Source organism: Syngnathus floridae, chromosome 12 (genome assembly GCF_059516105.1).
Source record: "Syngnathus floridae isolate MCC-2025c chromosome 12, RoL_Sflo_1.0, whole genome shotgun sequence".
Taxonomy (NCBI): Eukaryota; Metazoa; Chordata; class Actinopteri; order Syngnathiformes; family Syngnathidae; genus Syngnathus; species Syngnathus floridae.
The window spans coordinates 9,582,501-9,608,571 of NC_142424.1; the positions used below are offsets into that span (position 1 = coordinate 9,582,501).

At 38.9% G+C, this 26,071-nt stretch overlaps 2 protein-coding genes across 7 annotated transcripts in view; one reads left to right on the forward strand and one right to left on the reverse strand.

Moving 5' to 3' along the window:
- The first annotated feature begins 19 nt into the window (after positions 1–19).
- Positions 20–26,071, forward strand: part of dcc (DCC netrin 1 receptor) — a 249,177-nt gene continuing 223,125 nt past the window's right edge. For 3 of the 6 annotated variants that reach the window (XM_088391101.1, XM_088391102.1, XM_088391104.1), the window contains exon 1: positions 22–832. In XM_088391101.1, the coding sequence (XP_088247227.1) occupies positions 715–832 (118 nt within the window). In that variant the 5' untranslated portion in view covers positions 22–714. Of the gene's footprint in view, positions 833–26,071 lie in introns of all 6 variants that reach the window. The other 3 variants (XM_088391100.1, XM_088391099.1, XM_088391103.1) reach the window with 3 other exon arrangements.
- Positions 9,494–18,939, reverse strand: LOC148390018 (uncharacterized). The gene is made up of 2 exons (XM_088392550.1): positions 18,385–18,939; positions 9,494–11,085 (listed from the first exon to the last, which is right to left on the reverse strand). The coding sequence occupies exons 1-2, from the start codon at positions 18,757–18,759 to the stop codon at positions 10,987–10,989; spliced, it is 474 nt and encodes a 157-aa protein (XP_088248676.1). The 5' UTR covers positions 18,760–18,939; the 3' UTR covers positions 9,494–10,986.

Below are 26,071 nucleotides of genomic sequence, written 5' to 3' on the forward strand. Positions count from 1 at the left end.
CTCCCTGCTGCTGTGCCCTCTACACATGGGCTCCTGCTGCTTCGCTCCGTTGGGCTTGTTCTGTGCTTCAACTCCAGGCTTTACCTCCACCCACGTTAGATCAATGGTTGCGTACCGGCTCTAGGTACCCCCCGCCCCTCTTTTGGAGAGAGTGAGAGAGAGAGAGAGAGAGAGAGAGAGAGAGAGAGAGAGAGAGAGAGAGAGAGAGAGAGAGTGAGCGAGAGCGAGAGCGAGAGAGATGTCCGACTCTCTCACTCCACTCCACGCGTTACGCGTCTCTCTCAGTTCTCCCCGGCAGACAGAGCAGACCTCCGTGAAGGCACCGTGGATTTGAACCCTTTTCCCACCGCACTCAACTGGGAAGCCACCGCTGCGTCGTGCAAGGAGTGATGGAGACTCTGCCGTCATAGTTTCTGGAACTTATTTTCTTCTTCAATAGAGAGGAAATTAACTATCTTGCACATCTGTTTGGAATTCACATTTTCTTTTTGGGGAGCCCTAGCCCAACCTGTGTGGGTTAATTTTTGAGGAGACGAGAGGTTCTTTTTCCCCCTCTTCATCCGCCTAACCCAATATCCTGTGGCTCCCGTTGCACATTTTTATTTTTATTTTAAAGTGGCAATTAGATCCCATAGAGAATTTTCAACATTGCGGAATTTGAGGTTGGGTGTCCCTGCTATTCATTGGGGCTCATCGGGACTGGATCGGGACACCATGGAACTGGTTTTGTTTGGATGTTATGGAGATGTTAGCGAGGTGCTGAGGAGGACAGGAGGACTCAACCTGCTGTTGATCTGCTGCGGCCTCTTAGCTGTTCACAACTCTGCGCATGGTAAGTAAAAAAAAAAATCAAATAAATAAATAAATAAATAAATGCGTCAGACAGTGATTGCTCCAAACAAAACGGCAATTTAAAGGTATGTGGTATTGGCAATGTTATAATCTTGATGGCATCAGGTTCTGACTTTTTAGTTTGAGTCTGTTAGACCAGACCAGAGTAAGTCTGCAGTGTCTCACTAATTTTAGGGACATTATAATGGACCTTATCCTGATTGGATTCAGCAGAGGGTGCAGCATCATCAATTTGAGGCTATTTTTAGTCTTCAAGGAGTTTTATCACATTTAAGTGCATGTTAGAAATTTATTCGGGATTATTTTAACAAATCTTCACACAGCTTTCACCAGAATTGTCTTTTTGAAACCATGTGTGTTTCCTTTATTCGTATTGACCTATCTATGAATTAAAGTGCTGTTTTCAGGATGGTATTGCACATCTTGCATGCTATTTTTTCTGTTGGTCACCCCCACCTGTCATCATACCCCCATTTGCTGAGTCTGGCTTCGTGGGTTTAGTTCTGTTTTTGAAACATTGAAAATCACAACATTTATAAACATTATCTCTATGATAAGCACATGATGCTTATTGTTTTGTAATGGCTCTTTGAAACGTTTTCTTTTCTGTTGCAGGGAGTTATACTCTGGATAGTTTTCAATTTAAGTTGCACAAGCGTTTTTGAAAAAGACAGGTTTAGGGTTAATTTTAATAAGAAAGTTGCAGTTCAGTAGGCTAGATTTTTTAAAATCATTTATTAAGACCCCCTTCAGTCAATAAATGAAACTTACATTGTGACATAAAGCTTAGTATTGTTACATAAGGCTAGATGCCTTGTCCAAGCGCACCTAAGCCATTGTTGGCTGAAGAGCTTGATTACTACTACTTATATGTTTACGAGGTAACCTTTTAAGTAATATAACTGAATATGAATACTGAATGTGAATACACTGTACATGAATGTGTCTATCTATGCATTTAGACATGATACCAAATCACCAAAATTATAGCCTTTTTACGAATTACAGAAAAAAGTTAATATCTTGCACCGTTCTTATAATAATCATAGTGCATTTAGTTTATATTTTTCTTGATTATGCACATTAAACTCATCAATCGGTATGTGCTTGTTCCTTATAATATGGGGTGTTAAACAAATGGATGAGAGTGCAGCTTTGAGAGTCTTCTACTGTCGATAAATTATGTCCAAGCACTTTGAATAAGCTAATTGGTGGTTGGAAAGTGTAGCCCCCCCGCACACACACACACTCACACCCTGTTGCCGCACTTGTCTGTGTCAGTGTGTGTGTACGAGTGTGTGTACCTGGGGTGATGTTCCTTCTGCAGCTTCACTGTGAAATCCTCTGCTGCATATGTAGCCTGCCTGCACTTATCTGAATGGCCTCTACATCCTTGGACGCACCTTCTCCCTCATTCATAATGTGTTCTCACACATGCTGCGCACCAGAGACGTGTTCAAATGCAGTGTTGGGGATTTGCAAAATTACAAGTAGCAGTGTTACTACTTTAACTACATTTCTCATTAGTGTGGTTGTAACTGTTGTTTTAAACGTCAAATAGCTTTTCAGTATGGAAGCTACTTTGGTGATCACATAACGTGGTCATGTCAGTTTTCCCCAGGCAGTTCACAAGGATAAACCACAAAGCTATTTGAGACCTTCCTCAGCCCCCATCTCCCGAGAATAGCGGGGGTCCACTGTATTTAGCAAACATACAGTAAAGATAAGAATTGCTCATGTCTCTTGCTGACACGCACATTCTTGTGTGTCTGTTTGCGATGATTTATAGGGCTGGACAGGCATACATAGTCGCATCACAATGGTTTGTTTACATTGGTATTCTGTGATTTTATATGCTCTGCAAATTTGTCATGGTTATCAGGGTACATTCAGGAACCTGTAACCAGAGGAGGAATGATAAACAGGCTGTGTTCATTTGGCACCTTTCTACTTTCAAAATACTCAAATGCCTCATGCATACATTCACACTATTATATTTGGCCTGTCATGTTGCCATGGGAGGAAGGTGAATGTGTCAGTCATACAAAGATGACACAGCAACAGAATCAATTGAAGGTTCAATATGTTGATTGGCGACAGACAGAGCTCAACAAGGGGAAATGGGGGTATTGGAATTATTCCAGTTTCTTCATGTGGAGCATTCCATCATTCTGGTGCCTGTCTAAGTGTCAATTTTTGATCCGTCATGAACCCAGCAGGAGTATTCACTAATGTATGATATATCCTCCACAGCCATTCCCATGCATTTCATTTCCTATTCAAACCTTGCTTCCAGTAACCAGTCCTTATCAGGGGCGTCAACAAATCACATCTCAGTCAGTTGCACATGTGATCATTTGTATTGTGTACATTTGTTCCCAAAGCGCGGTTTGTTTTTGTTCTGAATGCTACTTGTAGCTTCATCATTGAAGTTTGACTGGTTGTATAGACTTTTGGATTCACCCTGTTTAATCATATTTAGCCTTACAATTTGCAATTTATTACAATTTATTTGGAATTTGACCTACAAAATTATGTCAATTTTGCTTATCAAATTTTTTTTGGAACAATCATTTAGGCGGCTTTTCATTTAAATTTGTTTAAGGAAGCACAATTCAACTTCATTGGATAGATTTGTTTCAGTGTCAGTCTGAGTCTATTTCATACAATCATGAGAAATATTCATAGTACATATCTCTGGTGTCCATTTCTTTACATAATCTGTGAGGAAGTCTGAAGACAAATACCACAGGCTTAATTGGGAAATCAATGTTCAATATTGTAAACAAACGAACGAACGAACGAACGAACAAATGAATAAATAAATAAATAAATAAATAAATAAATAAATAAATAAATAAATAAATAAATAAATAAATAAATGATCACTGTCATGGTAAAAAATATCCCAAAATTGATATTGAATATTCTCATTCATTAAATTCATTCATCACGCTGCAATTATGTGATGCTAAAGCAACCACATCCAGCATACTCACACCATGATGGAAATGAACCCTAGATCAGGGTTTACCATTCCAAATAAGATGAGCAGAATTTTTAGTTGTGGGAAAGGAGACCTGCATTTAATTGAACAGTCCCTCGTTGACTAATAACATTAGGACTCGGCAAATTTAGAAAAATAGCACCAATAAAATGTCATGAAACTATTTGGGCGACAGATACTTTACCAGCATTTTGTTTCACTTAGCAAATAAACCCAAACAAACCAAACCCAGTGTTTCTAGTTTGATGGGAAATGGTTCATGAGCTGTACACGTAACGTTTTGTGTAATAGTGAAGAACTGTTTTCAAAGCAAAGATTAATTTCAGTCTGCTACCACAGTGGTGTTGGGAGCAGAAAGAGGACAATCAGATCATCTCTGATGCGCAAAGCAGAACTCCATCCTCCTCAATTTACCTCAAATAATAAACAGGCAGTCTCTTGTTTCGCATCTCAGGAGTTTTTGCATGAAACCTATCCACTTTTATTGCCATTCATCCTTGAAGGCCTACACACGAGAAGAATAAAAAGCACATGCACGTATGTGTTCCACACAAAAATGACTGATGGGATGATTGTACAAATGTTATCATGGAAATGACTATGTATGTAGAGCACACGTACAAATTCATATTTATGTATCTGCCCAATGCCCGTCCTTCTTGTTGTATACACTACTTGTGCAAGCCGACTGTTTCTCGAGTTCGATTATTTCAGGTCAGTGAAGGAGTCAGTGTAAGTCTACTGGCTGTGAAGTCTTTTACTTTTACTACATCCTTCCATCCTCGACTTGAATAACGTGCAAAATTAAATTGCATGCTGAACAGAATCAACAGTCCCTCTGCATGAGGAAATGCTAAAATATAAATGCTAAAATGAAATGCTAGAAATAACCATTCAGCTGAGAGATATTTTTAATCCAGTGTGGGAGTTGAACAAAGTATCTCCTTGGTCAGCATTTGTTCTTAGTGCACGTTCAGTGAGCTTAGCCTTCCTAATTCATCATTAAACTTGACGAGAGGATTGTGAACTCAGCGGAGCAAAGAGCATATCTTTAGCGTCACCTTCACAATTAACCCTAACACACAACACACACACGCACGCGCATGCACGCACACGCACGCACACACACACACATACTGAATCATTGTAGAAATAAATTCATTCAACAACTGATCACAAATAAATAAATAGATTTTAATAGCGTCTGCTTCACCAGATGGCACAACCATAGATGGGTGGGTTTGAGTGTCAAGGGCAGAGTCCCGCATGTACGATTGCAAGGTTGTACCCAATTGGCGTGGTCAACCACATCACCCGCAAGAGGAGATCTTGTGTATTAACACACTTTTCACACGTTTCTACTTCAGCCAATGTCAAGGACCATCTACGCCTCAACCGCACGGATTGTAAAGGGAATGAGTGGAACTGTTTTGGTTGGCTCCTACCCACAACGGCGCATACGCCCTCATTTACCTGCTCTACTAGTTTAAGAAAATACCAAAAGAAAACACAGACTGAGCTTTGCACTAAACGTGCACTGGTTACAAAAATGGGGCCTGCAATGCTCCATTTACATGACTTTGTAACATTTTACTGATGTGTATTTTAACACTGCAGACATCACAACAATTTTCATAAACCTCAAACTTATCACGTAATAATGAGAAATTACTGTTACTAAAAAACATGGAATCATTATATCAGATTTGTTCTCAACTAAACATGCCCAGATTTTCCTGAATAAATTAATAAGAATTACCCTTCCAAATGGCTGAAACACACAGTTCAAACACATTGTAAACTTATGAATAGTACATATTGACCTCTAATGTGCATGTTTAAGACATTATCAATCCCAAATGGTGATTAAAGTTTTAATTTGTAATTATCTTTACAACCGTATTTAGTGTCTCAGAGTAGGTCTGAGCCACAACAGCAAAAAAAAAAAAAAAAAAAAAATCAAAGACCAGGAAAAAGAGAGAAAGGTTCCTATTCAACATGTCGGAGGCTCAGACCAAATTGATTATTCGATTTTTTTTTTCACCTACTATGAAGACTAGGGCAGACACTTGGGCCTATTTTGTGTTTTTAATACTGCAAATAGAAAATTAATCCAAGTTAATTACCCGTACAATGAATGCCACAGGGTCTCTAAATTCAATTTGGTTGTTTGCACGTGCAAAGTAACTTAAATCGTCTTGACTTGAAACAATAACCTCAGACAACCAGATCTTGTGGGAGTTTGATTTCTTTTATGGTGTGTTTTAGATGCAGAAACCCCAGAGGTAGATGTGTTTACTCGACTATAACATGTTGTACTGACTATTAAATGTTCTTCTTACACCAGTGCCAAAAGCATGAAAGAAGCAACATTTTCTTTGTAGACTTTATGACTCATTGTTGTTGTAGTAGAATAGAATAGAATAGAATAGAATAGAATAGAATAGAATAGAATAGATCTTTATTGTCATTGTCACATGTACAACGAAATTAAAAGTGCCTGCCTTTGTGAAGTTTGCGGACACCACTGTGGTGGGGCTCATCTCAAAGGGGGATGAGTCTGCCTACAGGGACGAAGTGGTGCAGCTATCGGAGTGGTGCGGAGAGAACAATCTGCTCCTTAACACGGCTAAAACCCTAGAACTGGTTGACTTTAGGGGGGAAAAAAACGGACATTCCACAACTTATCATCAACGGAGTCTGTGTGGAGAGGGTGTCCTCCTTCCGCTTCCTGGGAGTCCACATTGAGGGGGACTTCACCTGGCGCGTGAACACCTCTGAGCTGCTAAAAAAGGCCCAGCAGAGACTCTACTTCCTAAGGGTGCTCAGGATGTACAGCATCACACAAAGACTAGAAGAGGGACCCTCCCATCTGTGGTCTCTTCTTAAGGTTTCTCATTTCCCCTAGCTGGAGTTTTGAGTTTTTCCTTGCCCTCTTGGGAGTTTAAGATCAGGGGATGTTTGAGAATATTTGCCATTTTTCACATGTCCTGAGTGTTGATGTTAGTCACCTAAATGTTGAACAGAGGCTGTGATTTACCGAAGTCAAATTCCTTGTTTGGCACGCTCAAACATGGCGAATAAAAACTCTTGAATCTTGAATCTTTAATTGATCTGTAGTGTCTGCCTGATGGCAACAGTTCGAAAAGGGAGTGGCCAGGGTGGGAAGTGTCCTTCAGAATGTTCTGTGTTCTGAGACAGCGGGTTCTGTGTAGGTCTTCCAATGTGGGGGGAGGGCAGCCAACGATCTTCTGTGCTGTGTTGATGACCCCTTGGAGCTTTTACACAAATAAAAGTGTAGTCTAAGATGGATACTCAGAAGTTTGGTACTTTGTTAGTGGTTGTTACATGCGACTGACAACAGATAACACTTGGGGAAGGTGTCATCCTGTCTAAAGGGTAATGTGCGCACTGTTGCCTTGCGTGTTATCCATATGCACAGGTGGGATTATCGGACGGAGAAGATGTGCACAATGTCAGCTCAGCAAAGTTCACATGAATGTTCTAACGTTCTTTTCTCAGCTACAGTGTCTTACTCAGTCATTGTTTTAGTGTAGTTAAGAGGACGCACAAATAAGTCAAATCACCCCAAACTGGCAAAGAAATTATCATCACCAGTCAAGAGTTACTGAGAGTGCATGATGATTAGTAGAGCTGTCAAAATGTATCAATTATTCTACAAGTAATCAATTACCAAATCAACAACTACCGTAATTTGCGGACTATAAGTCGCTCCGGAGTATAAGTCGCACCAGCCATAAAATGCACAATACAGTGAAAAAAAACATATATAAGTCGCACCGGAGTATAAGTCGCACTTTTGGGGCAAATTTATTCGTCAAAATCCAACACCAAGAACAGACATGAACCGTCAACAACAGGCTAAACGATACGGTATGCTAACGTGACATATACACAAACGAGGAGCTGAGAACGTGCCTGAGTAACATTCAGAGTTATTCAAATAAGTATTACATAAATAACACGTTTATCAAACCATCTGTGTCTCTCCAAATTATTAAATCCATCGATCGTCCTTTATGTAAACAATGCCACGTATGCGCCGCATATGCGCGGCTGACGTCGGACTCGTAAATTGCATTTCTAATTATTCCACAGACCCATATAACGATATAGAAAGTATATTTCAAATAACTATCATATAACAACAATATTACCATCTGTGTCACTCCTAATCATTAAATCCATCGATCAAATTCCTCGTCCTTTATGTTAACAACGCTGCGCGCGCGCCGCACAGGTCTAGTATATAACTATATTGTAGCGTTAACAAAGTACCAGGAAAGACGTGGGTTTGGTAAACAGCTCTTTATTTAACAAAACAAGAGTTCAACGAGCCAACAACTACTGAACTGTAACGATAAAAACATATACAAGTTGCTACACGAAATAAAATATATCAAATAACTATAACATAAATATGTTTTTCAAACCTTGTGTCACTCCAAATCATTAAAGCCTTCAAACGTGGGGCCCTTCGTCATCTTTGTCATCCCGTGATAGAATCTTTTGTCCTTATGTAAACAACCGCCGCGCTGCTGACGTCACTTGCAGGTCAAATGACAGTAATCCCTTGCTATATCGTGGTTCGTTTATCACGGTTTCACTACATCGCAGATTTTTGAATTTTCAAAATTTGCGAAAAAATTCACATATAGTCATATAGTCACATATAGTATATAGTCACATAAGTCGCTCCTGAGTATAAGTCGCCACCCCCACCCAAATTATGAAGAAAACTGCGATTTATAGTCTGAAAATTAGGTAGTTTAATAATCGGGTAATTGTTTATGGACATTTCTTTTTACATTATAATTGTCAAAATCCTCTTTTGTGACCCTCTCAACACTAATTATTCAAAGATTTTTGTAGTCATTCGTGATAAAAACTAATTATCATTTTTCTTTAATTTCAAAACACTTCCAAACGTCTTACATTACTTTAGAAAACAATAATCGCACCAGTAACTAAATCAGTTTGGTGAGTACAACATTAATAATTTTAACGTAATATTCTCTAATTGTTATTTTTTCTATTATCCAAACAATACAAAAAAAGAGTAAATGGGTATAATGGTCTTGTAATACACTTTCATGCAAAATTATTATTATGGGACCCATTACAGCCTGTACTTGCGACTCGAAACACAATATAGACAGTATATTGGGGTACTCTGTCTTAATCACTTTAAAGATAAAAATACTACTTTGGAGGCAAAGTGTCACAGTCATTACATTAGAAGGGATGAGGTCGTTTTATTCTTGTCTGAAATAATTTTGAAAACGTTTTTGTAATATTTGTTTTATATATTATATAAATATTTCTAAAAATATTTTGTAAAGTTTTTGAATATGAGTTATTCATATATCAGATGTATTTAAACAAACTCCTGCAAATTGACTGAAAGTGACTGATGTTTAAATAAAAGACAAAAGAATGCAATTACAATTTTTAGCTTTTTCACGAGGCTTTCTATAGGACACTTTAGCTGCTGTATTTAAACACTAAATATTCCATTTGCGGTTGTTGCTCTTTGCTGACTGTTTTTTTTTTTTTTAGACCTTCAAGAAAACCCTGAACATTACTTAATGCACCTAATGCATTTTGTGTCTCCTTTTAATTTCAGAACAAAAAAGAGCTGTAATAATTCCAATTTAGCATGCAGGAATACTTAATTAAGGGTGTCCTCTGAACTCAGACAAATCCAGACACTGCTACAAAAATATCAAACTGTGAAGCATCAGGAGTAAAATTTAATCAAGAACCATTTTAAAGCTAAAAGTCCCATGCTGTAAAACATTTTCATTAAGGGCCAGCGTGAATAATAAAGTCAAGGATGAGCCATTGGAGACACTGCAGGCTTTTAAAACTTACAGATGCATATTTCCATTCCCAGCCAGCTATCCATGGACACAGTTGATGTGTGGCTTGGAGAGAAATATTTTAAAGTCTTTACGCACCGTGTGAGCTGGTGCTCAGGGCCCACAGTATGCTGCTGCTGTAACAAATGACGTATGTGCCACTGAGGTCTGGGAGGTTGATTGCTGGGCCAAATGAAAAAGACCGTGTATGTAATCAGCACCAGAAGCGAGAGATTAATAATATGGTAAAGTGAAAATGACATAGTAGCTGATGCTCAGCTGAGTTTAATTCAGTACCTCACTCTGCTGGTAGACAGACTGTCATTTAATTTGAGTGTGTGTGCTTATGAACGCAGCACAGCTTCCTTCATTAGTCAGTAGTCAACGTATAGATTCAAGATTCAAGAGTTTTTATTCGCCATGTTTGAGCGTGCCAAACAAGGAATTTGATTTTGGAAAATCACAGCCTCTGTTAAACATTTAGGTGACTAACAACACTCAGGACATGTGAAAAATGGCAAATATTCTCAAACATCCCCTGATCTTAAACTCCCAAGAGGGCAAGGAAAAACTCAAAACTCCAGCTAGGGGAAATGAGAAACCTTGAGAAGAGACCACAGATGGGAGGGTCCCTCTTCTAGGATGACCAGGCTGCAATGGATGCAGAGAGGACGCATGGTACAAACAGTGTAGACAATATAAAAAAGGTGTGGAGAGCAGGATGTTATTGCACAGTAATGACTCTGAGACTCTAAGAGTGGTATGAGTTCATCAGAGCAACAGCCTGGGGGAAGAAGCTGTCTCTGTGTCTGCTGGTTTTTGCGTAGAGCTCTATAACGCCGTCCGGAGGGGAGTAGTTCAAACAGACTGCAACCTGGGTGAGAAGGGTCTGTAGAGATGTTCCTTGCACGTTTCCTGGTCCTGGACAGGTACAAGTCTTGGATAGATGGAAGGTTGATTCCAATTATCTTTTCTGCAGTCCTGATTGTCCGTTGCAGTCTATGTTTGTCTTGTTTGGAGGCCGATCCAATCCAGACAGTGATGGAGGTGCAGAGGACAGACTGGATGATGGCAGTGTAGAAGGTCTTCAGCAGCTCCTGCGGCAGGTTGAACTTCTTGAGCTGTCTCAGGAAGTACAGCCTCTGCTGGGCCTTCTTCCGGACAGAGTCTATGTGGCTGGTCCATTTCAGGTCCCGAGAGATTGTGGTTCCTAGGAACTTGAAGGTGTCTGTGGAGAGAATAGTATTACTGCGGAGAGTGAGGGGTGAAATTGGTGAAGGGTCTCGCCTGAAGTCCACTGTCATCTCCACGGTCTTGAGCGGGTTCAGCTCCAGGTGGTTTTGGCTGCACAAAATAGCAAAAAGAGTAAAGTAAGACAAATCATACAAACTGATAGGTGTGTGTTGTTTTTTTAAGCATACATTTAATTTACAGTGAACATAGTATACGTTAAAGTTTTGCCAATCCTTCCTTCGATCTCAACCTTGGCACCCTTCCGTCATTGTCACTCCGGCCTTATTCATAATACAATTATTCCTCTTTCTGTCCACTCATTTTAAAAGCGGTTTTGTCATTGCTTTTGTCATGATGGTCAATCGTTATCCCAATCATAAATAAAAGGAAACTGATTTATGTCATGACGTCATTTTTGGTCACGGTTTCAATGGGGGTATTTAAAAGCACGTCGTTCAGGCACTGTCGTTCAGGCACTGTCGTTCAGGCATGGTTTCTTGCGAATGTTTCAAAAGCCGGAATTTTGATCTTAACCTTACTTAGCCTTGTAGTCTTGTGACATTCAACAACAAAATCAGCTTTCATAACCAGTTGGCTGTACCTTTTGAGTGGATTGCAAGACAGACTGGGACGAAATGCCCAACTCTGGTTATCATGTTAAAAGCACAGTATACAAAACACAATACTCCCTTAAAGATTAGGGGTAATGCATGCACGTCTTCACACATTTAATTTTCTACCAGGCAAAGGGTGTTCTATCGCAATTCTGCCTGAGACACACTGCTATCAAGTCAACGGGAACGGGAACGCTTCTTCTGTTCTCACATTCATTTTCTCCTTCCATGCCAAGGTTTCAGAAAAAAATATCACAAAAAGACTCAAAAAAAAAAAAGCCAAAGGAACAGTCAAAACACAGTCACAGAGTTAACTCCTTTGATTCTGCCTGAAATGAGGTCTCCTGACAAATGATGCAGCAGAGATCAACTCAAGAGGAGAATATCCAATTCAGGTCTGCTGCGGTGCACTAATATACCCATGCCAGATATAACGGTTCAAATGTTCGAAAGTTGTTTGAACTGCAAAAAAATGTATTTAAACTTAAAATAGTAAAACTTTGGTGCATCCAGATTGCCCCTACTTGGTGGCATTTTACTTTGACATTTTTAAACATCTGTCATGTACTCACTCAACCAGTAATTTATTTATTTTTTTATTTTTATTTTGCTGCTAAAAAACCTCTGCTCGACAATTCAGCCCACGTATCAGGAATATAGCCTCAAAATAACAGCATTTCCCCACTTTTGCCACAGCTGCAACCTTCACCCTTCAAACTCATGAGGAAAAACATGCTCTTGTTTTTTTAAACAAGGAATTACATCAAAAACACGACTCAATGTTGTCCTCAATGTGTATACACACTTAACTAAACACGACAAACTGGCAACTGCTCCAAAGCCAAACGCTCAGTCTGTGAAATCCAAAGGGAAAGTGCTCAAATACTTACCGAAGATTAACAAACAGTACCGTATTTAAGCGTTTATTTTCTCAAAAAAAGAAGGTGCGCCTTTTAATGAAGTGGGCCTTTTTTGTGGATCAAATTCCAAAATCTGTCTTCCGTAATATACCGCCGTAATATGAAGACCTGATGACAGACGACATTACATTTTACGTAGATCAGGGCGGTAAATTAATCACGTACGTACCTCCACTGCCACTGATAAATAAATACTATCGTTTGTGCCCAAAAAAAACCCAGCATTAGGACTCTCTAAAATGGCATAGACAATTAGACATGCTTACGAGGCACAATTAGAGCTTTCTGGAAAGCCAGAAGAGCAACGTGACAAAGACAAGAAAATGACAAGAGGAAACTTGGCATGAACTTGCGCAACTGTTTAATTTGGATACAGAAGATGAGGACTTGGACGGATGACGTATGAATAACAATAATTAACAATAATTTGAGTACAGTAGAGTCCATGGTTAAACAGTAGAATAAATTACAACCGAACTCACTGTCTTGCTCCAGTGACGTTCTTTTGTTTACCGTAAATCATGGCATGCATGGGCCCTATAATGCGGTGCGCCCTATGTGTGGATTAAATAAAAAGTAGAGCCCACAATTGAGTTTGCGCCCTTTAACCCGAAGCGCCTTATGGTGCGGAAAATACGGTAATTATTTGTCACCAACCAATACATTTTTCCCTTAAAAAATATTACATCATTCATTCTGGTGTTTGTACAAGTGCCTGCATTGAAAAAGTACCCCCATACAATGGTCTGCAGTTATGCTGAATAATCAAAAAATCTTGCCTTTCATTTGAGCTTCCATAGTCACCGTTTTGGTCCACAATAAGGTTTCCAAAATTTATCTAACTGAAATTTTAATTCTCTCAGATGAAATAATCTGTAATTTTAAAACAAAAGCATACAATCAATACAACAGGTAACAAGTATATTTTAATTAATCATCTTGTTTGTCTTCTTTTTGTGCCTGAATGAATGGGGGGAGGGCACAATAACAAATGCCCGTGAGTAATTTCCAGAAAGATAATTTTGCTAAGCTCTTAGTATTAACGTTTCATTTATGTTTTGTGCTCTCGGCCGTCTATATTTAACATCAGCGACTTGGCTCTGACACTCATCCATTATTCATGGTGGAAAACCTGCATTGCCTGCTGGAGAAGCGCTAAAGCTACCCATACCTTTAATTCTCTCTCATTAGTACCTCTGGAGGCTTTTATATGAATTATATGTCCTCATATTCTTCCCGGCTGAAGTGATGTCTTCTACATGAGATTTTCTCCAGAGAAAGTTAGGATGAAACACATCATTCACATTTTTGTGTACAAAAATACAAATAAAGAATCTGAATAATCTTACGGCCTTGTCATCCTGGAAGGGAGATTCCCTCGTCATCAACCTTCCGAAGGTTTCTCATTCTTTTCCCCCCTGATGTTTTTTTTTTTTTTTTATTATTCTTTAGTCGTTCTTTGCCCTCCTGGGGATTAAACTCAAGGGACATATTTAATATTTGTCAAATGTGGGCTATGTGAAGCCCTTGGAGATTTTTCTAAAATAGAGGACAATATAAATATTTTTTTCTGACTTGACCGAAAGTTGAATCGTCTAAATCTTTTTCTCCAGCATGGTAGAGATAGTTAAGAAAGACGATCACATTTTCATCCTGTATATGTTAAGTGAACTTCATTTACCTTCAGAGGAGGGTAGTAAAGCAACACACCACATTTTCCTCATTACATTTAATTGAGTCAACCTTTTGGAAAAATGGTACTTGTTGGAGTAGATTCAATGCATCACACTCTTTCCTCATACACAAGTATTTGTATTAATAAGGAACAATATTCTTGCTTCGCGACACTAAGCTACACTAAATTTGCTACTTGTAGTTGTACTGCCGCAATGTTGAAACGGACGAGGTGAGAGATTCACATTATGCAAGTAGGGTCATCATAAGAAATGGATTTTTACCACTACATGGAACACAAAATGAATTTAGGATGCAACAAAATGATGCTCAATAGGAAAGTAGTGTACTAGAAAAACATGGTAAAGCACACAAGATGAAACGTTGCTGATATAACAATTAGCTTAGAGTTTTTGCAATTGCTGCCAGGCAGCCTTGGGGACTAATTGCCCATTTTAAACAGCAATCCATTACAGTTACAGAAAAAAAGAGTAATCAGATTAGCTGTACATTGATTTAAAACTTGGGTTATTTAGCGGGAATACATTTTTTTTTATGTGACAGTTGAGTCCTCACCCTCTTTTAAATCAGTTGGTCTAACAACCCTTCTCTGAGTTAAGTCGATATCTGGTCACAAAATGGCTCAATTGGCTGGTATTGCTCATTCCACATAAAGTTTTTGTCTGCCTACAAGCGAACGACTTTGATAAATGTTGGTCTTAAAGTCACTTAAAAGTAACTAAAAGGGAATGGAGGGGCAGTGTTTTGTATTGTACCGTATAAAAACAAAACAATGACTTATTCATCAAAATAGCAGCTATCAGATTAATGTGGTCAGGGTAGGTGAGAAGGTTGGAAGGCTGTGAGAGGCAGTGCGCACCAATTGCTTCCAGCGATGACACACTCATTATCTGATGCAGGCGTTTTGCGCATGCCCATTGCTGTTGCTTTACATTACTGATATAGTACATGTTTTGTAACACATGTACTGCATATGCTGACGTTCAACAGGCTGTCCAATGTATTATTAATTAATACTTTTTGCCATATATATATATATGAGTGTACACGGTTGAGCCTGGAAAGTACAGATACCTTCATATATATGAGGTCATCTGGCAATGAAAAACACTTAATATACAAATAACAGTAAGGCCAAACTTATTTTTATATTTTAGGCTACTCTTCTATTTTGGGTTCATATTTTTATGTCTGACTACCTTGGAGTCAGTGTCTCATCAATCATGTCACTGACAGAAAGAAAACCATGAGCTGTCAAAATAATCCGGGCAGATGGTGACGAATGGGGGAGCTGGTATAAACTATTTGCTTTTTTGTGGTTGATGTCGTTAATTGAAATTTAATTATTTTTGTATTTTTCATCATAACTGGTACTGCAATATACAGTATATCCGAAGTTGTAAATTCTTCTTTTACACTTTGTTTCTATTTGATAAATTACTTCAATTGGAATAATGATAAATTAGAAATGATTTACCAGTCCCTCAGTGGTAGAATAGTTTATTGCCCGAGTACATTCGAAGTTTTTCCATGTCTTTATTCTTTTGATTGGGATTCAGGCTTCTGGAATCAAATGTATGACACTGCAACAATCAGATAAAGTGGTGCAGTGAGTAAGGCAGCTCACATCGCTACATCAGCAATAATAATAAATAGTAGAAATAACTTTAGAAAGCACCTTCTAACTACCGAGCTGACTCAGCAACACCGTTTATGATGTGCAAATGATCAAATCAGTTTGGTGGACTGAAAATGCCTCCCCTGAAACTTTTTCAGTGCGAACTACGAACAAAAAACAAAACAAGAATCAGAATGTAGCACAGCTCTCTTGGTGTAAAGTGGGAACACCAACTGTTGGCAGCTTTCACATTTATGCAAACGCTTGAAGCCAAATGGAAAAAACATCTTTTTGCTATCACATACTATGACTTTTGGATTAATTTTTCCCAACAAGATTTGAATATACAGTAATTAAATCTGTACTTTATAAAAATATACAGTAACTGCATAATTAAATAGAATTCAAAATAATATATTTATATATTATAACTGATATATTTGGTCACATTTCATCATTTCAATGCTGCTTTGTCTGTTTTGCCCAACCTTGGCCAGGTGCGATTCTGAATTCCGTTCTTGAGTTCTAAGCCGGACATACCCAGCTGAAATGTCATTGCCTGCTGCATTCAGAGTGTGTCCTGCCTCGAACCAGTGATGGGAAACGAAGCTTCAAATTTGCTTCATGAACCAGTTATCCCTCCTTGCAGCGGTTCCCAACCTTTTTTGCCCCACGGACCGGTTACATGTCAGACAATATTCTCACGGACCGGCCTTTATATAAATATATAAATTAATCATACATTTATAATAAAAACTGCATAAAAATAAAACTCACTATTAAGTATCTGCTCCGTAGCTTGAGGGCTTGACTGGGGAAGTATGTGACGTGGCCGGGACGAGTGTCTTGACCTGAATCAATTGATCGTCGATTAATTTTTTTTTCTGTGTGGCCCGGTACCAAATGACCCACGGACTGGTACCGGTCCGTGACCCGGTAGTTTCTGACCTCTGCTTTAGAGGACACTCTCTGATTAACATTGGGCTAAAAGTATACTGACTTGCCCCCTACATTTAAACCAATAGTGACATCTTGAGGAGTCAAAAAAACATGAAGTTCCATGAAGCAAATCTGAAGCAGTGAGATTCATAACACCGACTCCTCTCAGCTCATCAGTACGGCACTACTATAAGTGAATGTATGTAGTAATTTTGAAATGTGTTGAGTTGACTGCCACCATTACGCGCTTGTACTTCACTACTGTGCTCACAAGTCAAAGCAAGGAAGATGAAAAACTCGTAAATTTGGTAAGTGGTATCCGAAGAAGCCCTGGTATGCTGCATTGGATGAATTCATAATATATCTATTCTGCCACAGCTGCTTGCGATCAGAGGGTATTGAGGCTTAGCCACACAAATAAAGGTGAGCTGAAAACAGAATGCTCCATCTCTGAGGTCAGGGAATGATGCATAGTCCACCGTGTTTGGCTGGAATCCAGAAACCTTCAGTGCTTAAACGTTCACTTCTTGTGCAGCATGGCTACCTGATGAGATGAATCTCAACAACTGCAGCGGTTTCACCTCATAAATATTAATTTTGCAAGCTGTGGCGTCATGCAAGAGAGCAGGACTTCACCAGCCCCCCCATCCACACAGCTTACTCCCCCACCATGAACGCCCAGCAGAGCAGTTGGGATTTATAGCCACTTATAAAGATTAGTGATGCGTCCTGCATGCAGCACACACAATCTTGCTCTTTCTTGGTATTTCACGCACACATTACTGAACGGGGACTCATACACACTTAGTATCTCTTGTTAGATGAAAACCTATCTTCATGATGCAACTCCTGTTTTGATTATATACCTTTAGGTGAAAGTCTCCCCACAAACAAAAAAAGATAGTATATTTTCACGAGACAGCAATGATTTATGTAAACACACACTTACAAATGGTCCCTTCCCCCTCATCTGCAGGCCCCGTTGGGTTGACTTCAGCCATTCTAATGGAGAACACATGTCGCTATTCACTAGTTCAAGACGAGACATATAGCTTTCCGTTGTGCCTCTAAGCATTCATGTAAATCTAAATGTGGTTGGATAATTTGGAGTAAACTAAAAACTATAGTTGTATTGTTGTGTTTGTTCATCATTTTTTAGATCGACTGTTGGTTCTTTTCTCAGTCAACATTTTGCTTGACTATTCAAACGTCCAACCGACACATATCTGAAAGGACTCTTTTTACATCCATAGGACATGTGCAAACTAGTGATGAGAAATGAAGCTTCAAATTTACTTCTTGAACCATTGTACTTTTTCACTCCCTTAGAGGGAACTCTCTGTTCAACACTGGACTTAAAGTACATATATTAACTTGCCATTTCTTAAACTCTTTATTTAAACCAACAATGCTATTAAGAGGCGTCAAAAGTACAAGTGGTTTATGAAGCAAATTTGAAGCTTTATTTTCCTATGTCTATGTAAAACAACCTCACATGCAGATGTCGTTATTACATGTACATATTGTATATTATATATCATTACACAAATGTCAACTTGGGGAAGTAACAGTGCAGCTAAATATAATTTTAAGTGAATAGTACAAATAAACTGGGGTTACTTGCCAATAGGTATACCATAGGTATACTTTGGTGCGGAGAGATTAAGGGCGCTCGGACTGCTTCGTCATGGAGCGACGCCGGACTGGCCTGCTCTTCCTCCCCCGGTTGGACTGCGTCGTGAGCTCGGACTGCTCCGTCCTGGAGCATTGTTGGGATGCGTCGGCAGCGGGTCTGCGAGGCAGCGGGAGAGGGGCCAGCGCGAAGACGTCGGGCCAGGCTTGCGGCCAACCCAGCTCGCCCAGCCGTGCCTTCCATTCTCCTGGCGTACGTTCGTTCGCGGGACGACAAGATGGGTTGCGTTCGCCTGATAGGATCCACGAACCGGACAGTGCGTGCCTGCTGTGTGCTCGTGTTCGCAGTGGCCTGGTTGACTGTCATCTTTCCGGACTCTGCTGTGCATCGGGAGCGGCTAGCGTGCTATCACTCTTATATGTTCATCTTCTTGTTTTATTTTTCCTGTGTTGTTTACTTGTATGTGCGTTGTGAACTCTGTCTTGTCACCCGGGGATAGTGAGAAACGTAATTTCGATCTCTTTGTGTGTCTTGACATGCGGAGGAATTGACAATAAAGGAGACTTTGACTTTGACTTTGACTTTGATCCCAGGAGGCTCCACCCAAAAAACTGAAGACAGAAAAAAGCAGAGCAGACAGGCATAGAACACATCATGCAGTAGTTGCATGTGGCTGAAAAATAAAAGACTTGATTTTTTAAAAAATGTTATTTATTTATTTATTTATTTATTTATTTATTTATTTATTTATTTACTTACTGCTGAGTTACTTTCAAGGATATACCGTATTTTCTGGACTATAAGTCGCACCAGCAGTAAATGCATAATAAAGAGAAAAAAAAACACAAGTCGCACAAGTACACGTCGCATTTTTGGGAGAACTTTTGACAAAATCCAACACCAAGAACAGACATGATCAGGCAACAACAGGCTAAATGATACGGTATGCTAACGTTACATAAACACAAACGAGGAACTGAGAACCTGCCCGACGTAACTTATTAACAGTTATTCAAATAACTATAACATAAATAACATGTTTATCAAACCATCCGTGTCACTCCATATTATTAAAATCCATCGAAATCTTCGTCCTTTGTGTAAACAACGCCGCTGCTGACCCTGGACGTGCATGCGGCACTGACGTCGGACACATTGTCAGTTGTGGTTCTAGTTATTCCACAGGCCAAAATAACTATATATAAACTATATATCAAATAACTATAATATAAATAACAATTTTATCGAACCGTCCATGTCACTCCAAATCATTAAATCCATCGAAATCTTCGTCCTCTGTGTCAATCTCTGTCCTCTGTGTTATAAACAACTCCGCTGACTCTGGAAGTCAATGAATGGATTCAGACTCAGTCAGTGGCAGTTCCAATTATTCCACAGGCCTAGTGCGACCTCATGCGGTTTAAATTGGAAATAACATGTGAAGTGATCAACTATACTAGTAAGTAAAGTCTCAATGATCTAGTAAGTAATGTTTTAATGATCAAGTAATAATGTGTTAATAATTTCACATGTAAGTCGCTCCTGATTATTAGTCGCCCCCTTGCCAAACTATGAAAAAAATCACGACTTATAGTCCGGAAAATACGGTACATATATTGGTGACATAATCAACAATAATAAATCATATTTTTTTCCTTAATTTTCCTTAAGATAAGGAATATTCTCGTACTTTGTACTTTCTTGAACAGAAAAAAACATGTTTGTAGTAAGAACCGCTGGCAAATGACGTAATATTATAGCTCACAGCACATTTTATTGTCGCTTTAAGGACAATTTTGTAAGCTGTAAACACTAGGAACGTTGTAGCTCCATAAAAACGGCCATGTGGGACTTGTTGCTGAGCTGACAAACTCAACTCTGTGTTATTGAATTTCAGTGTACATCTCATTTCACTTGTGGATTCATAATACGATTGATATTGATTCTGAAGACAAAATATTTCGATCATATACTGGCATTTAATTGGGAGGGTTTCATTCTACACTACTTCCCTACTGTCTCCATTGGCATTATGGAGCAATGTGGAAAAACCCAGCCATGTTTTACAATACAGGGCTCCTCGGTTGTTCAAAACACAATTATTTGAACCCCAAAATGCTGGTCCAATTAAATATGCGTTGTTTAAAACATGGTTAATTGTGATGTTAGATAATGTCACAGTCAGTTTATCATATGCTTAAAGTCACTGGTTAATGCCAATATATCCCACAATTCCCATTTTGTTTACCTTAGTTTTTTGCGAAAAAATGGTAAGGGTAAGGAATCATTCTGCTTATGAGGAAAACATAATTTTGCCTATGTTTGAAGTCATGGTGCGTGCTCGACACTCGCTTGGTCACCAATGACAAATCGAAGCGTAGAGTAGCATGGGCCACTCTGGTGAAGAGCCAAACCCTGCCCTGGGGAACTCTCCTAAAAAACCCTGGTGACAAAGCACAACTGTCCATCGGCAAATAAATAAAAACACCACAATTATTACATGACAAATTGATGTTTATTTTAAGACCACTTATGCCACAAGAAAGTTTAGTGTTCAGCACGGCTTGGCTTCTCTAATTGCTGTTCATCATTACTGTTCCTTCATGTCATTTGAAAAACTTGTCAGAAATTGGTTGCCAAGTGAATTATTACATCCGTAATAACACGCTGTTAGTGCTTGAAGGAGACTCCATACAGCAATTTCTTTTCCCCTCTCCGGAGACTCAAACGAGCTGCAATGACATCACTATGTCAATCAGCACAATCTGTCACTCCTCATCAGGATCCAGCGCATGTCACTGAGAGTGTGACCCTTAGAGAACCGGTCACTGTGTTTAAAAGCTGAAAATCTTCACCGACCCGGAAAACTTTCATGTCTCAATTTGTTATAACGCAAGCAAACTTCAGAGAAATGTCACAACGGCTTAAGCAGCCACTGTAATACAAGCACAGTAGAGGGACGCCTGCAGCCACATCAGTAGGTTCCCTGCATGTAACGTCCAGTCATGATGTTAATTTGCTGCCCAGAGCGGTGACATCAAACAACATCAGCAACAGGAGGTGACACTACAGCTGTAGGATGACGTGGTGGTGACATCATGGGCTGATTATTTCCACTGATGGTGACACAACTTGGATTGCATTCAAATATATTTTTGAGTTGTGCTTTTTTTTTGCCCTTTTTTCATAAAGAAAAAGTCTAAAAATGGTTTTGTAATCTGCTTCATTCTGTCCTTGATGTTAGTATAAGATGGGTACACACACATTTGAGAATTTTTACAGCTAATTTGACATTTTCATGAAAATTACTTTTCGATTTTCAATTAATTCACTAACCCATCGCTCGTACCAAAACATGCAAAAGAGCTCATTATTCAAACCCACTATACCGCTTGCTTGCACACGCACTCTCAGATAGCAATGGTATCTCATTCTCTGTCTTTCTGACTTGCTCACACACATTGAACATTCATCAACAGGAATGTCACAGTAGTAGGTTTGAACCTTCTTTATGTACTGCAGGTTACTGCTACCCAACCACCGCCCCCCACACCATTTAGAAACTGGCCACAGAGATAGATAGGAAAAAAACAATCCAAACTCCACCCACTCTTTGTGTTTAGTTTCCGATCAGAAGATATGTCAGCACGCCTCATTGACGAATGGTTGCCGGTCTTAGAAAAATCCGTAATAACGCGTACCGGTCCCTGGCAGAAAAAAAATGGGGACCACTGCTGTTGACTGCAGTACTCTCACAGACACAATTATACTTTTTCGTTCTTAGAGCATATCCAGAATGTTTACATTCTTCATAACTTTAGTGTTTGGCTGATGAATTAAGGGCACAACAACATATGAAAAGCACTGAAACACTTGAATAGTATGTAAATTAACCAACCGGGGAAGTTTTATCTGAGAAATGTATAAACTTATTATGACTACGTTTATTTGTATATTGCTATTGAAGCATTTATGCATATTAATAATACATATCCACAAAATTGTATTTCGCTACAAATATAAAACAAATTCGGACTCCTTTGCAATATTGCTGAAAACCTCAAGTAGGTGTTTATTGCCCCCTAAAAAAAAAAAAAATCGACAATGGGTGAATTTGTGAATAGTGAAGTGCGGAAAACTGTGATGCAGGGGTTTCCAAGTCTGGTCCTCAAGACCCTATGCAGTCTGTTTTTAATGTTTCCCCGGTCCAGCACACCTGATTCACATGATCAGCTCATCAGCAAACTTTGCACAACCTTGATCATTAGAACCAAGTGTGTTGGAACAAGCAAGATAGGGGCTTTTGAGGCCCGGCCTTGGAGACCCTGGCAAACAATTTGCATTTTTGCACACTGCCAACGTTAGTGTTTCAAACTTAATTCAAATGAGTGGCAACAAATCATTAAACAATAATTAAGAATTGCAAATTATTCTCTGAAGAATTCAAAGACCCAACTGTGGCAATTAAGTTGCCCCCCTTCTTGCTACAAAATTATCATCAGTTGAGGGTGACGTGCTGCTCCTCTCAGTTTGTTTGTTTTGCACATTTTGTCCTGTCACAAAAATACTAGTGTTATTGTGAATTTGACTCCGGTAGATCTCAGCCTCTGTTCAATATTTAGGTGACAAACAACATTCAGGACGTGCGAAAATGTATCTACTTTTTTCCTAAATGTTCAATTTAGAATAATTTCCATCTGTATCATCTTGTGTCTCCTACCCCTGATTATGCCAATTATATGCTACTCTCAGAACCCTTGAGGATATTTAGCAATACCAGACATTGGAGACATTAAGTCTGCTTGGTAGCTACTAAAACCTTTTAAATAACGTCACATGCAATCCTAGAGTTGCACAAAATACAATATTCCAATTCTGCATGTTGCTTTTTCTGTGTAATACTGGATTTTTTAGGTTTAATGAGTACGTTCATGCTCTTGGGGATATCTTTGAGACTTGAGGCTGTTCGTCTGCTTCCTTTGATCTGGATATAGTTGCTGTGTATTTTAAAGGTTGTTTTTTCTCCAGTAGCCAACAGCATCAGCATCTCCCTTCCTCCTCATTTAGGCCTTGGATGAAATATTGTTGTTAGTTTGGTTTTAATTGAAGCTCAGATTGTAGACTCATTGTACCTTTCATTTGACCTTTACTTATCTTGTGTTTTTAGAATCACAGTTATGATTTCCAGTGAACGTGTAGTACAATTGGCATTTCATAACTCAAAGGTTGCCTGCTTTCAGTACCTCCATGACCGTGTTGAAGTATCCTTGAGCACAATACTCAACATTGAGTTGCTCTTGAAGGTGCGCATATGTAAATGAGGAGAGGCAAGTATTTTTAACACCTTGAAGTTAGAACTTCAATTTCTTTTCAAAATAAAGTTTGAAATATCCATTCCTAACCTACTTATACCACGATTCGCGGTTGTGTAATGAGTACCATTTGTATTATTGCAGAACTCATTTTCATATATCACATGGACAAAAATTTAGGGACTGCAAGCCAATCCACCGACTAGAATATACAAACAATGAAAGGGAAAAAAAACATCTATAAAAGCTTCCAGCATTCAATGTGACTTTCAACATGATTTTGGAGTGTTTTCTTGAGGGGGGTGGTTGATTCAAGCTTTTAAGTCAAGCTACTCGTCTTGGTAAAATGAAAAATTAAAAGGTTTACCTCAAGCTCTGATTGATTAAGACGTGTGTTTCAAGACCACAATTACTTCTCGAAGGCACATGTTCCTTCATATGCAGCTTTTCTCATGACAAATTAGATAGCTTAACAAGATTTTGCAGACTTGTTTACTGTGTGAGGCATTAGTCCTGGCAGCTCATTGGCTGCTCTCCAGGTTCTGTTTTACCCAGAAGCTCTTTTCACGCTTCTGTTTGAGAAACACTCACAGTAGGTGACAGAGACACCGCCAGAGCCCGTTGTTGCTTTTGAAGTAACTGTCAATCATTTATCGAAACCAGCGGTGATGTTTGTAAACCCCTCCAGATAAATTTATCCAACACTGTGACATACCAGACCACCACTGGGTTGTATAATCTCTTTTTCTGCAATAAGGAATTACATGAACAAAAAAGGCATTGTTTGTTGAGTGTTTTTATTTTTAGCATTATGCACTTGGGTACCTGTTCTCCAGTTTTGACTGTGGTAATGCCAAGTGATGCTTTTCATAGGATAGCCACTTGAGGTTTCCTGGCAAATCGTAAATAGTGGTTATAGTGTCAGTGTTGACATTAACATGTCCCTGGCATTGAGGGTATTGGTTGCACTGAGGCTAAAATATGTCATTGCTGTGGTTAACTAAAAGAAAAAGGAGTCAAAAATTCAACTCGGTTGGAAAACAGATGGATGAAGCATCAACTGTCAAGTCATAGGAACCGTCTCTGGAATGGAGTCTGAAGATTTGTTATGGGATGACCAAATTATTGAAAGCCGGATTAAATTTTAGCAATAGATAATAAGTGACTGAGGATGCTATTAGAAGAAGTAAAAAAATCTACTTTTGTCTTCCACATCCAAACTTTTTCATACAGTGTTCTTTTTTTACTATTAAATACATGCATAAACAATGCCTTTTAGTTAATAGGACCCTTTGCAATGGGAAATAGATTGTTTAATGAAAATTGTTAGACAAGGTATAGCAAATTAAAATGCACTGTTTGAATTGAATGAAAATAGAAAATATGTAATATTTCTACTTATTTCCCAGCAAATCTAAATAAAATAAACGATGAGCTGCAGATACCCACAATTCATTGCTGTACCAGATATAGAAACACATAATATTTTATACAAATAAACAATCTGCTGTAATTTGTCACGAACCAAGCCTCACTCTATAGTAACATGGCTCTCTGGGTTGCATTATTTTGGATTGGAAAAAGAGTTGCGTGTGCAAGTTATTATTATTGCAGAGGTTTATTGGTTTAAACAACAAATATTTTTATCACCTCAGTGGCAATGGTAAGGGAATTTAAGAATCCTGATGAATTAAGTTTTGTTTATCTTCTGTATGAAGATCCATGTAAGTATTATGCATTGCGATTAAATCAGAAGGATAACTGAGACAAGCTGCAACGTGTGTGTGTGTGTGTGTGTGTGTGTGTGTGTGTGTGTGTGTGTGTGTGTGTGAGTATGTGTGTGTGCATTAAAAATGCTTGCCCACATCTCCATGACAATCAACACCCATGATCCCATCTGTCTGACACACGCACATGCACACACACTGACTTCATACAGTGCTGTTAGTCACACACAGTCAGGGGGTCATGGCAGATGTTGTGGGACAGAAGAAGAAACGGAGTAGGAGGTCACCATGGGTTTAGCAGATGGGCTTCTTGCCACAAAGTGTACCACTGCACTGATTATTCTTGTGACTACAAAAATGCTTTTTTTTTACAATACGTCTTTTGGAAGGAAAGACTACTTTGTTTTACTGAATTCAATGTTCTCTCCTAATTTTAAAATGTCCACAATATAGAGACAGGTATAAACCAAGGTCACGAGTACCGAGACTGTGGAATTAAGCTGGTTTTGGCATCAATATCTGGTATTGGTACTTGCCATCCCTATTTAAAAACATCTTTAAACATCGCTGTCCCTTTTAAAAATTCTGTTGGTACAGTAAACAGTGTATAGCTAAGCACACAGTCTCTTAATGTCAGCC